The 13,416-nt window shown below is 43.9% G+C and overlaps 1 protein-coding gene across 1 annotated transcript in view; it reads right to left on the reverse strand.

Moving 5' to 3' along the window:
• The window catches only part of WWOX (WW domain containing oxidoreductase), a 1,061,193-nt gene that overhangs the window by 1,002,528 nt on the left and 45,249 nt on the right, over nucleotides 1-13,416 (reverse strand). The window contains exon 5 of the mRNA XM_067471037.1: nucleotides 801-907. Within this exon, the coding sequence (XP_067327138.1) occupies nucleotides 801-907 (107 nt within the window). The remainder of the gene's footprint in view (nucleotides 1-800; nucleotides 908-13,416) is intronic.

Below are 13,416 nucleotides of genomic sequence, written 5' to 3' on the forward strand. Positions count from 1 at the left end.
ACAAGACATATGGGGATCATGCTGGTGGAGCTCAATGTGGTCCTGGAACTCAGGTAAGCAACTGTTGTAAGCAACAGGAGTCTACCGTGTACCATGCAGCTGTGGACAAGTCTACATAGGGACCACCAAACGCAGCGCCCAGACACGCATCAAGGAACATGAAAGGCACTGCAAACTACTCCAACCAGAGAAATCAGCCATAGCAGAGCACCTGATGAACCAACCTGGACACAGAATATTATTTGAGAACACAGAAGTGCTGGACCACTCTCACAACCACCATGTCAGACTACACAGAGAAGCCATTGAAATCCACAAGCATGTGGACAATTTCAACAGAAAGGAAGAGACCATGAAAATGAACAAAATCTGGCTACCAGTATTAAAAAACTCAAAAATTACAACAGCAAAACAACAGAGGGGAAACAAACAGGCAATAAAATCACTCTCAACAAAAGATTCCCCCAGGCACTTCCAAGCCATTGAATGCTAATCAAGGTGATCAGCTGAAATATTCACACCTAGCCCCAGCAGACAAAAGTCCTTTGTCTCACCCTGGTCATTCCACAGATATATAAACTCATTTTTCCTACTTCCAACAGACCTCACTACCTCTGAGGATGCTTGCCATAGATACAGGCGAAACGTCAGGAGAAAAATTGCCTCCAGAACATGGCCATATAGCCCAGAAAAACCTACAATAACCCACCGTTGCTCTTATATCACCACCCCTCCCTTCACACTCTTCCCACACTGAGCTTGGTCAAGACTACCTAGAATCAAGGAATGCGTTCTCTTACCCATTCTTCCAAGATGCGCTGCACAGCCTCGTTTGCTTTCGATGCGTTCCGGCAAGCAAGGATGACCTGTGCACCATGGAGCGCAAAGGACTTTGCTGTTTCAAAGCCTACAGCAAAAGACACAGATCGGGAACAAATGGTGAGAAATTGGATTTTAATACAATCTCAGCTATAACCTATAGAAAAGAAGACAAGGTGTATTTAAAGTTGAGCCCCAAATTGTGATTGCAGTTATTTGTTTACTATTTACTTAAAGATTTTTAGTCCATCTTGCCATCAAAGTTCAAGGCTGCAAATAAAAAAGGAAATCACTAAAAAGATAAATGCAGTGTTAAACCTGATACACATCTGACACATATAGTGCTCTTTTAGGCAAAAGAAACAAACACACATGGTGGCAGAATTACAAGCTTGGTAGATGAAGGGAATGCTATGAATGTAGAATATCTCTCCATCTCATCACATTGAAAGAGGAAAACATGGGTGATCATCCCTTTAAGAGTAGAAAATAGCCCTTCTTACATCGTCAGCAGTCCTATATTGAGCAGTCCTACCTCCCCGTCACACTCACACATGGAAACTTAAGACCGGGCAATACATTCATCTTTTACATTCCTCACAAAGTCAGTATTATCTTTTAAAAAATCAGAAGAAACAGCAATATCCAAAAATCAAGAGATCCCTTTCCCTGCCCCAAGTCCCTTACGTTAAAGGAGACTGGCACCAGTTAAAAAACACTTCTTTCCATGGGATCCTATAATTCTTCTCCAAACCCCACAGGATACAAGAGACAGTGCTCCAGGCAGGCCCGTAGCCAGGATTTTGATTCGGGGAAGGGGAGGGGGTTCTGAGTTTGATTCGGGGGGGGGGGGGGCTGAGCCTGAGTGAAAGAGGGTCTACACTAGCAAACCTTTTGTATCGTTACCCCAATAGCCCCATGCATATGAGATATATTGAGCATGGTGATCAGATCATGATACGAATAAACATAACAGTTTAAATAATGTACCAGTAAGGCCTTTTCACGGACCACCATGAGAATTTCGGGGGAGGGGCTGAAGCCCCCCAAGCTCCTCCCCCCCCCCCCCCGGCCACATGCCTGGCTCCAAGTTAAAATCACTCATTTCCATGAGATCTTATAATTTTGCACCAAACTCCATAGGGTACAAGAGACAATGCTCTAGGTTAAGACCACTTATTTCCATGGGATCCTATAATTCTGCTACACAATATCCCAGAGTACTTGTAGGGTATCAGCACAAACACAAAACAATCTATATGTAATATCAAAGTGTAATATCAAAAGAGCATATAGTTCCTCGGGAGGTGAACTATAAATACCAGTAACTATAATTCTCAAATGACAAAATCATTTTTTTGAGTGAAGGACATACATTGGGTTGTTAGGTGTCTTGTATCCAAATTTGTTGTAATTCGTCCAGTGGTTTTTGAGTTCTGATAATCCCACAAACGAACATTACATTTTTGTTTATATCCATTATGGGAAGGGGGCTTCCCAGGCTCCCCTTCCCTTCATTTTAGGCGTTTAAGCTGTTTTACTCTAAAACAGGCATCCTCAAACTGCAGCCCTCCGGCTGATTGGGCCTCCAACTCCCAGAATTCCTGGCTTTTTAACAAGCTGGCAAAGGTTTCTGGGAGTTGGGGGTGCAAACAGCTGGAGGGTCGCAGTTTGAGGACGCCTGCTCTAGAGAGGTGCTCGGCTGCAGGCAGGCATGCGATTTCTGGGCTTGAACACCACATACACAGACACACTTTCCAAAGCAAGTAGGCAAGTTCTGACTTTCTTACTCTAGAGGAGGTGCTCGGCTGCAGGCAGGCATGCGATTTCTGGGCTTGAACACCACACACACACAAACACACTTTCCAAAGCAAGTACGCAAGTACTGACTTTCTTACTCTAGAGGAGGTGCTCAGCTGCAGGCAGGCATGCGATTTCTGGGCTTGAACACCACATACACAGACACACTTTCTAAAGCAAGTAGGAAAGTTGACTTTCTTACTCTAGAGGAGGTGCTCGGCTGCAGTCAGGCATGCAATTTCTGGGCTTGAACACCACATACACACACACACTTTCCAAAGCAAGTAGGCAAGTTCTGACTTTCTTACTCTAGAGGACGTGCTCAGCTGGAGGCAGGCATGCGATTTCTGGGCTTGAGCACCACATACACACACACACACACACACTTTCCAAAGCAAGTAGGTAAGTTCTGACTTTCTTACTCTAGAAGAGGTGCTCGGCTGCAGTCAGGCATGCAATTTCTGGGCTTGAACACCACATACACAGACACACTTTCCAAAGCAAGTAGGCAAGTTCTGACTTTCTTACTCTAGAGGAGGTGCTCGGCTGCAGGCAGGCATGCAATTTCTGGGCTTGAACACCACATACACACACACACTTTCTAAAGCAAGTAGGCAAGTTGACTTTCTTACTCTAGATGAGGTGCTCGGCTGCAGGCAGACATGCATGCTAGATCTACACACCACACACACACTGTCTTTCCAAGGCAAGGAGGCATGGAGGCATGGAGCACCACGTGCTCACAAAAGCAGAGGGGGAGTTGGTGATTGGCTTCTGCTTGCTTTCGTGTTGATCTGATTTTTGTACTGGGAGGGGCCTTCCCATTACGAGCTCCCAAAAATAACGAAAGAACAGATGAAACAAAGGAACACTGTTCCATGCACAACTCCAGCAGCATAATTCCTTTTGTTTTTGCATGGGTAGAAAACTGAGATCCAGACAAGTAAATAGTGGTATGATTCCTTCCCCTCCCCCTCCCCAGGCAAATCTCTTGCAAATTGCTGCAGACACACAGGAAAATTTCCTCCGAGTTCTCATTATACTACAGCCTTAATGACTTCAGCCAGAAATATTCAAATTGGTATGTTAATACACAACAGGACAATAGTTTAATTATATCAATATTAGGAAATTAAACCGAAAAGAGGTGACTGTTTGTTCCACTTCCATTTTGAGCATGCTGTGGTAGTCTTTTAAATGTTGTTTACCCAGAGAAATAAAAGCTATTAAACATCGGCTGCTTCACTTCCAGAAACACCCTGGGGCAAGAGAAATTTAGTTTACAACAACAGGGTATAACTTAGATTACAGAACAACAGACACCACATAAATTTATACCATTCTCGGCAATTACATGCTTTCAGTATTTAAGTCTTAGCAATTTCCCAGCTTTTTTAAAAGTCGTTCATTCTAGCAAGCAACTTTAATTATCTGGGTAATTCATTGCACACAGATGAATCCAATTTCAACATATGCAAACTATGTTTCCCCCTTTTTTAAATGCCATTGCAAGCAAATGTAACAAGGACACTTAGGTATAAAGTTTAGAGCTTTTTAAAAAGTTGCACACGATTGCGTTCCTAAGCAAGCCATATGTTTACAGCTTTAATAAGATTTGATACTAAATAGCCATTTGTATTTATTTAAAAATGGGTTGCATAATGCAAACAATTTGTGACTAGAGTAACTAGCTAACAATAAGAATAGATCAGTGCAACAATTTCCCACAGAAGACACGCTCTTGTCTGTTTCTTAGAAGGTTTACACATTCAATGTAGAGCTGAGACATCTTATCAAGAAAAATTCCTTCCCTTCCTTCTCCAAAACTTTTCAAATTAATCTCTCTTAAGAAACAAAAATGGGAGGTAGGAAAAAAAACAACAAAAAGAAATCCATCCATCGCAAAACCAGGCTTACAAGACGTTGGGTTGTGACGGGGCCTTTTTTGTGGCGGAGTGGTGGTGAAAATAAGATTTTAAGAAATAAATTACAAAGTTAGGAGAGAGATTAATAATTAAAAAAAAAAACTTTTTCTTCGGTCGCATTTTGGGATGTTACATAGTAACATTAATTTATTCCCATCACATTGAGCAAGTGCAACAAGCTTTCTGTGACCTTAAAAGTAATTTGTTGTTACTATGTTGGCACATTTATGTTGTTGTTCATTCGTTCAGTCGGCTCCGACTCTTCGTGACCTCATGGACCAGCCCACGCCAAAGCTCCCTGTCGGCCGTCACCACCCCCAGCTCCTTCAAGGTCAGTCCAGTCACTTCAAGGATGCCATCCATCCATCTTGCCCTTGCTCGGCCCCTCTTCCTTTTGCCTTCCACTTTCCCCAGCATAATTGTCTTCTCTAAGCTTTGCTGTCTCCTCATGATGTGGCCAAAGTACTTCAACTTTGTCTCTAGTATCCTTCCCTCCAATGAGCAGTCGGGTTTTATTTCCTGGAGGATGGACTGGTTGGATCTTCTCGCAGTCCAAGGCACTCTCAGAACTTTCCTCCAACACCACAGCTCAAAAGCATCTCTCTTCCTTCGCTCAGCCTTCCCTAAGGTCCAGCTCTCACATCCGTAGGTTACTACAGGGAATACCATTGCTTCGACTATGCGGATCTTCGTTGCCAGTGTGATGTCTCCACTCTTGAAAGCACTGAAAATTCAAACAAATTTCCCAAATTGTCACAACCTTGCACAGTATCTTTCAGTAGAAACAGTCACTCACTACTTTCGTTGTCAGCCAGTCCGGGATCCAAGCCAATGCAGATTCAAACATCAACAATGCAAGGTCATTTCAGAAGTTGTAGTCAGTAGTTCATTAAATTGGGAGCCAAATTGACCAATAAAAACATGGCTGTTGCTCACAAATCGAACTCTAAAAAAGGAGACGGAGGGCCTGATTCTGGCAGCCCAAGAACAAGCCATTAGAACTAATGCCATCTATGCCAGAATTGAAAAGTGGACAACAGATCCCAAATGTAGACTCTGCAAGGGAGTAGATGAAACAATAGATCACATCCTCAGCTGCTGCAAGAAGATCGCGCAGACAGACGACAAGCAGAGGCACAACACCGTTGCTCAGATGATTCATTGAAACTTGTGCCACAAATACCATTTGCCTGCAACAAAGAACTGGTGGGATCACAAGCCAGAAAAAGTTACAAAGAATGAACACGCCAAACTCCTCTGGGACTTCTGGATTCAGACAGACAGAGTTTTGGAGCATAATACTCCTGACCTCACAATCATGTTAAAAAACAAAGTATGGATTGTTGATGTTGCAATCCCAGGTGACAGCAGGATTGAAGAGAAACAACTGGAAACGTTGACATGATATGAGGATTTAAAGATCAAACTGCAAAGACTCTGGCACAAACCAGTAAAGGTGGTCCCAGTGGTGATCGGTACACTGAGTGCAGTGCCTAAAGACCTTGGCCTGCACTTAAACACAATCGGCGCTGACAAAATTACTATCTGCCAGCTGCAGAAGGCCACCTTACTGGGACCTGAATGCATTATTCGCCGATACATCACATAGTCCTAGACACTTGGGAAGTATCCGACGTGTTGTACTTTCAGTGTTGTACTTTCAGGGTAAACCTTGACCTGTTTCGTGTCCCAGCTTCAATAGCCAGCAGAGTGTCTGCTGTGGACTCATCTTGTTGTGTTTCAAATAATAATAATAATTATTATTATTATTATTATTATTATTATTATTATTATTTACTACATTTATATACCACATTTCTCACCGCTGAGGGAACTCAAAGCAGTGTACAATAAGTAATGGCAAGATTCAATGTCATCATATTTACGAAACCAAGACATACTAACTAAAATGATAACATATAACTATAAATTAAACCTTAAAATCATATTAAACATAGTACATAAAAAGACATTTAAATTAAAATATAGAACTAAAGACATATTAATATAGAATTAAAATCACAGAATCCAGACTCATAATCCAAAATCATTCCTATTGTCAATTGCAAAGATATATACAGAAAAAAATACACTTTTCCAATCTACAAGCTGAACCATGATTGGGCACATACTCAGAAAAATGGAAACCGTTCTGTCAATATACATCTGAAGGAAAAATGCTATGGAAACATAAAATGTTGGGATGATCACTTGTAAATGTTAAAACAAACAAGTAAAGAATTTGCTGGATATAAAGTGGAAGGAAATCTTTGTTAGAATCTTTGTTATTAAGAATAAAGTCAGAAAAAAATCCTTTTCGATGCGATTTCGAAGTTTTTAAGAAAACCAGAAGTCTCTTTGCCCTTCCGAAGCTTTTTTGCCATTTTTGTTACAACTCATGAAGTGAGTTGGAAATTATTCAGCTTTTCCCTGCTTCTGGTCCCTGGCCTCAGCTCAAGCCAGAGAAGCCAGTTTTGAAGCCAGAGAAGTGAGTTATAAAACAGAGAAGCATGAATTTGCTCCACTTCTGTCTGAAGCCAGAAATAAATTACAAAGTTAGGAGAGAGATTTGTAAGTACAAAAAAACCCCACACTTTTTTCTGTCATATCTTGGAATGTTACATATTAACATTAATTCATTCCCATCGCAAGCCAGTTTGAAAGCCAGAGAATTATTATTATTATTATTATTATTATTATTATTAACTTTATTTGTACCCCGCTAGCATCTCCCGAAGGACTCGATGCGGCTTACAAAGGCCAAGGCCTCAAAACATAGCATAAACAATACACAACTTAAAGCAAATCAAAAACAATTAAAGCAATATTAAAACAACAAAACAATAAGAACAAAACACCAAAACACAATAAAAACTGGGGCCGGGCCAAAGTAACTACAAGAGAGGAGATTCCATCTGAACATGAGGAAGAACTTCCTGACTGTGAGAGCCGTTCAGCAGTGGAACTCTCTGCCCTAGAGTGTGCTGGAGGCTCCTTCTTTGGAAGCTTTTAAACAGAGGCTGGATGGCCATCTGTCAGGGGTGATTTGAATGCAATATTCCTGCTTCTTGGCAGGGGGTTGGACTGGATGGCCCATGAGTTCTCTTCCAACTCTTTGATTCTATGATTCTATGATTCTAATGGGTACAGATTAAAAGTGCTGATGTGACAGGTGGTATATCGGATTTCAGGGTAAGTGCAGTGTGCCAGCAATCTTAAGTTCTACTATAGTGCTTCTGGGACTTGTTGTTGGGAGTTTTCCTATTCTGGAAAGGCACATCGGAACAGCCAGGTCTTCAAGTTCTTCCTGAAGACTGCCAACGTAGGGGCCTGTCTAATATGTTTGGGGAGGGTGTTCCAGAGTCGGGGGGCCACCACAGAAAAGGTCCTGTCTCGCGTCCCCACCAGATACGCCTGCGATGCAGGTGGAATTGCGAGCAGGGCCTCTCCAGATGAACGAAGCGAGCGTGTGGGTTCATAAACGGAGATGCGGTCACGCAGGTAGGATGGTCCCAAACCATTGAGGGCTTTGTAGGTAAGCACCTGCACCTTGAATTGGGCTCGGAAAATAAACGGCAGCCAATGGAGCTCCTTGAACAGGAGGGTTGACCTCTCTCTGTAGGGAGCACCAGTTAACATCCTGGCCGCCGCCCGTTGGACCAGTTGCAATGTCCGAGTCGTTTTCAAGGGCAGCCCCATGTGTAGTGCATTACAGTAGTCCAGTCTAGAGGTGACCAAGGCATGGACCACCCCGGCCAGATCAGCCTTTGCGAGGTACAGTCGCAGTTGGCGCACAAGTCTCAATTGTGCAAAAGCCCTCCCGGACACCGCCAACACCTGAGCCTCAAGCATAAGCGATGAATCCATGAGGACTCCCAAACTGCGGACCTGTGGCTTCAGGGGGAGTGTAACCCCGTCCAACACAGGTTGCCACCCTTTACCCCGATCAGGTTTGCGATCAACCAGGAGGACCTCTGTCTTGTCAGGATTGATCTTCAGCTTGTTCCTCCTCATCCAGATAGACACAGCGGCCAGGCACTCGTCCAGCACCCGAGAGGCCTCCTTGGAGTTGGGTGGAAATGAGTCATAGAGTTGTGTGTCATCTGCATAGAGGTGGCACCTAACTCCAAAACTCCGGATTACCTCCGGATGTCCGAAGCAAGTTATGAACCAGAGAAGCATGAATTTGTTCCACTTCTGTCTCAAGCCAGAGAAGCAAGCAAGTTTTAAAGCCAAAGAAGGAAGTTATGAACCAGAGAAGTATGAATTTGCTCCGCTTCTGTCTCAAGCCAGATAATTGACTTTAGAATCAAACCACCGGCGTCCCCTACATCTGAAACGAGTTTTGAACCTTTTTATTTATTTATTTTGAATCAAACAAGCCTAGTAGATAGGTCCTCACCAAAACATCCAAGACTATGCGTAATCCAAATTTCCAAAGCCAAGGTCCCAAACACAGTAAGGCACACAATGTCATCAGACAGAGCTCCAAGCTGTAGCAGATTCCAAACGTTACTCTCAGCAATGACCAAATCCAAACTGTCACTCTTTATGCCTCATAGCACAAGTAATCACACCTGTTGGCCCTTCTCTGTGCCAATCGGGTGGATCTGCACAGCCGAATAGCATCAGTCATCAGATGCAGTCTTTCTGGGATAATTAACTCTGCCTCATGTCTCTCCTGATCCTAAGTTAATTCAGGACTCCCACTTGCCTGAGACACTTGGTCCTGCACTGCTGGGGTAGCTTCCTCAGTGTCAGGCTGAAGATGCTGTTGTTCCCTGCTTGCTATTGACTCAGATGCTGGGCCTGGCAGCTCTTCATCTTTGTCTGAATTGCAGACCCTGACAACTCACAACCCTAAATTCTAAAATTTAAATGCACATCTCCAAACAATCAACCTTGATTTTGCCATCTTATATAGAAACACCATTTTAGTGTGTCACATTATACAATGGGACTTGTGTACCCACGGGTTTTGGTATTCATGGACAGAGGCGGCCCTAGGTAATTTTCAACAGTAAGCAAACAGTATTTTGGCGCCCCACCCCCCAAACCAATCATTGATATATATTTTCTGTTCGTCGTGGGAGTTCTGTGTGCCATATTTGGTTCAATTCCATCATTGGTGGAGTTCAGGATGCTCTTTGTTTGTAGGTGAACTATACATCCCAGTAACTACACTTGCCGCACTTGCTCCCTTGCCTGGCCCGCTTTGGGTCCGGAGGCATGCCTGAAGACCCCGGCGTGTGCATCAAAAGAGAGAGAGAGAGAGAGAGGTGGAGATGCCCTCCTTTCCTGAAGGTAGGCGCAAAATCAAAGGAGGGAGCGGAGGTGGGAGATACCTCCAGCCGGAGGGGCTCTCTCTCTCTCTCTCTTGGTCCCAATGGCTGAAGAGAAAGTCAGGAGAAGAGGCGACTTTTGGTGCGCACGCTGGGGTCTTCAGACACGCTCCGCCCCTTGGCCCACCCGCGGATTGGGGAGAGGAGAGGAGGCAGGTGGAGTGCCGGGGGATCGGGAAAGTCATGGGGAAGGGATCTAACGCGGAGAACGATTGAGCGCCGGCTCTGCTCACGCACCCGGTGGCCGGGTGGAGCAGGAACGAGAGGGGCTAGGTGAGGCTCAAGGGCCCGGCCCCTTTGGGAAGAGGATCGCCCAGCAGTGAGGCAAGAAAGCCGAGGCTCCCCCCGGACTGGTAGGGCTGTTGTGAGCTGAGGGAGCGCACCTCAAGTGGCGATCGAGGGGCATTGACAGAGGCGCCTCTGCGTACCTGGCAAAAAAAAAGTGTTCTGCGACCGCTTACTTCGCATAATGGACGAGCCGCCCCTGTTCATGGAATATCCTGGAATTAAAACCCCAGTAGATGGTCATTTTACTGTCATTGCTTTTTATAGGTTATTCCCAAGTTCTGCATACTGCTTTTATTGTTGTATTAGAAGGCTATAAAATGTTAAGGGCCAAAAAAGGCCCAAGCGTTCAGTTTCAGGTGAACTTTGTGAAACTTAACTGCCTATGCAACTACCATTTGTTTCCTTCTGTTAACAGCAAATTGGGTCAGCCATTGACTAAAGGGAGGAAGGCTATAACGTTTGTCTTCTTGCTGTTGTTAAGCAGCGTTGTCACTAGAGAGAGTCAGATTAACGCTTATTCAACTGGAGCAATGGCAAAAAGAATAGTCAGCCGCAGGTTAGTCCTGCTTCATGAGATTCTGAAGGCAGCACATGGAACAATATCCCTTGCATTTATAATGGGCATTTTACATTCGGACTAATGGTATTTTGGCTATGATTCCAACTAAACCTTTATTGTTGTTGTTCATTCGTTCAGTCGTCTCCGACTCTTCGTGACCTCATGGACCAGCCCACGCCAGAGCTCCCTGTCAGCCGTCACCACCCCCAGCTCCTTCAAGGCCAGTCCAGTCACTTCAAGGATGCCATCCATCCACCTTGCCTTTGGTCAGCCCCTCTTCCTTTTACCTTCCACTTTCCCCAGAATAATTGTCTTCTATAGGCTTTGCTGTCTCCTCATGATGTGGCCAAAGTACTTCAACAACCTTTACATCATGGTGCTTTCTTTCTTTTTTTACATAAAAATACAAATATAGGAAATATTTCATTTGTAGCTATCACCAGCATCCAGGTCAAGTTATATGTACAGAGAGGTTTTTAAATCTTGGGATAATGTGTTGGATGAGATGGAAGATGACATAATTTGTAGGCCTGGGTAACAACGGAAAAATTTGTTTCTAAACTCACTTCGTTTTTAGGGGTCCATCGCGTTTCGTTTTTTTTAAGAATTCCGAAATTTTGCTTTTAAAAATTTCAAAATTTACAAAATTTCGTAAAATTACGAATCGATTCGTTAATGGCGGACGCGATTGCGCAATATGCTAAAAAAAAACCTCAAAATGGGACAGGGGGAACTTCTGAAGCTTCCCTCTCCCTCTGTTGTTGACTGTTGGTGTGATAAAACAAACAACTATAAAACTTGCACCAGACATGCGAAAATAATTACGAAATAATTACGAAATAATTACGAAATAATTACGAAATAAATTGAAAAAATTGTTTCGAATCTAATTTACTCCTCACACTATTCCTGCATGGCTCAATATTGGATCGTAAGCTAATTTAAATACGAATTAATAACGAATTACGAAATTAACGAACGAAACCGCCCAAGCCTAATAATTTGGAGTTGGGAATAGCAAAGCCATGGTAAGCCACTGGGTGAACTTGGGAAAAACCCGTTCTATGAACCTCAAATGTTGCCAAGAAAACCCAGTCATAAATTCATCTTTGGGTTGACATTGGCCGGAAACAATTTGAAGGCATGCATAAACCACAACCACAATAGACAGATGCCTTGAGAAATGTTTTCGTCAATAATTCTCCACTTAGTTCCATCAAGAAAGAAGCTGAAACTTAGTGTGCAGAATTTGAGTGTGACTGCATAGAGAACATTCAACCTCTTCTACACCATCTTCGATTATGCAGGATAAACTGACCCAGCATCAAATCACAGCTCTTGTAGATTGTGATGCCATTGCTCTTCCAACATGTGTAATAAATAAATAATAATAATAATAATATACTTTATTTATATTCCGTTCTATCTCCCCGAGGGAACTCAGGGTGGATTACAAAACACTTATACAGCAAACATTAAATGCCATTAGTGTTGAGGCTCAGCGTCTTGGCAGTGAAACTACTACCGGTTGTAGGAGAAGGAGGAGTGATGCTGAGTCAGAGCTGGATCAGCGTCAGCTGAAGCGTATTCGAGATATTATTTTGGCACCTAGTGACACGGAAGATTTTGCAGGGTTTGGACCCAAGGATTTGGAGGAATTGGATTACCGGGGAGTAAAGCGGGTTGCCAGTGAGTCTGATAGTGATGAAGAAACTATGAGTAAACGGCTTAAAGATATAGCTGACAATTCCAGTTCAGATGAACTGGAAGCCAGTAATGGGGAAATGGAGGAGGAATTGGACTGGACTCGGGTTAGGGAAATTCAGGACATATGTACACAGCCCACGTCTAGTGACGAGTTTGAGGGATTCCAAGATTCATGGCAGGCAGGTACATCTTGGAAGGGTCCTGGTTTGGATCAACGCTGGCAGAGATGGCGGAGTAACGAGCCAGCAGCTGAAGGAAATGACCCAGATGCTAGTGATGAGGATCAATCTAGCGATAGCGATTGCTAATAAAATGGGGGTTCTGGGATGTGTAGCTTTGCAGAGGACAAAGTGTTGCATCGTGTGTCTTGTTCTGCCTAACCTTCATTTGGGTCCTGGGAATCCAGCTATCTTGTCTTTGTGTACCTTGACTTCGGATTGGAACTACGTGAGTGACTTCGCCTTTCCCCTGCTTTTGGAACATCTCTGGACCACGCCATCTGCCTGCCGGACTTTGTTTGTTGCCTGTCTCCGTTATCGACCAAGGACTGTTTGACTCCGCTTTTGCCACTGTTTTTGTTTTTGCTCCAGCTTTCCTTTTTCCTGAGACTGAGTCCTGGGATAATTCGGTCACCTACGTACCCACTGCCATTACACCGACCTTGGAAGACAATCCTACTCAGACAACGAAGGATCGCCTAAGTAAGTAAGTAATCCAGTATCAGTCACGGGGCTGATAACGGATGATACACACAGAAGACTGGGCAACTTGGAAGGCGCTGAACAGACTGCGCTCTGGCACCATGAGATGCAGAGCCAACCTTAAGAAATGGGGCCATGAAGTGGAGTCCACGACATACAAGTGTGGAGAAATGCAAACCACAGACCACTAACTACAATGCAGTCCGAGCCCTGCCACATGCACAATGGAGGACCTTCCCCCAGTGACACCGCAGGCACTTCAAGTGGTCAGTTTC

The sequence above is a fragment of the Anolis sagrei genome, chromosome 8 (genome assembly GCF_037176765.1).
Source record: "Anolis sagrei isolate rAnoSag1 chromosome 8, rAnoSag1.mat, whole genome shotgun sequence".
NCBI classification, from domain to species: Eukaryota; Metazoa; Chordata; class Lepidosauria; order Squamata; family Dactyloidae; genus Anolis; species Anolis sagrei.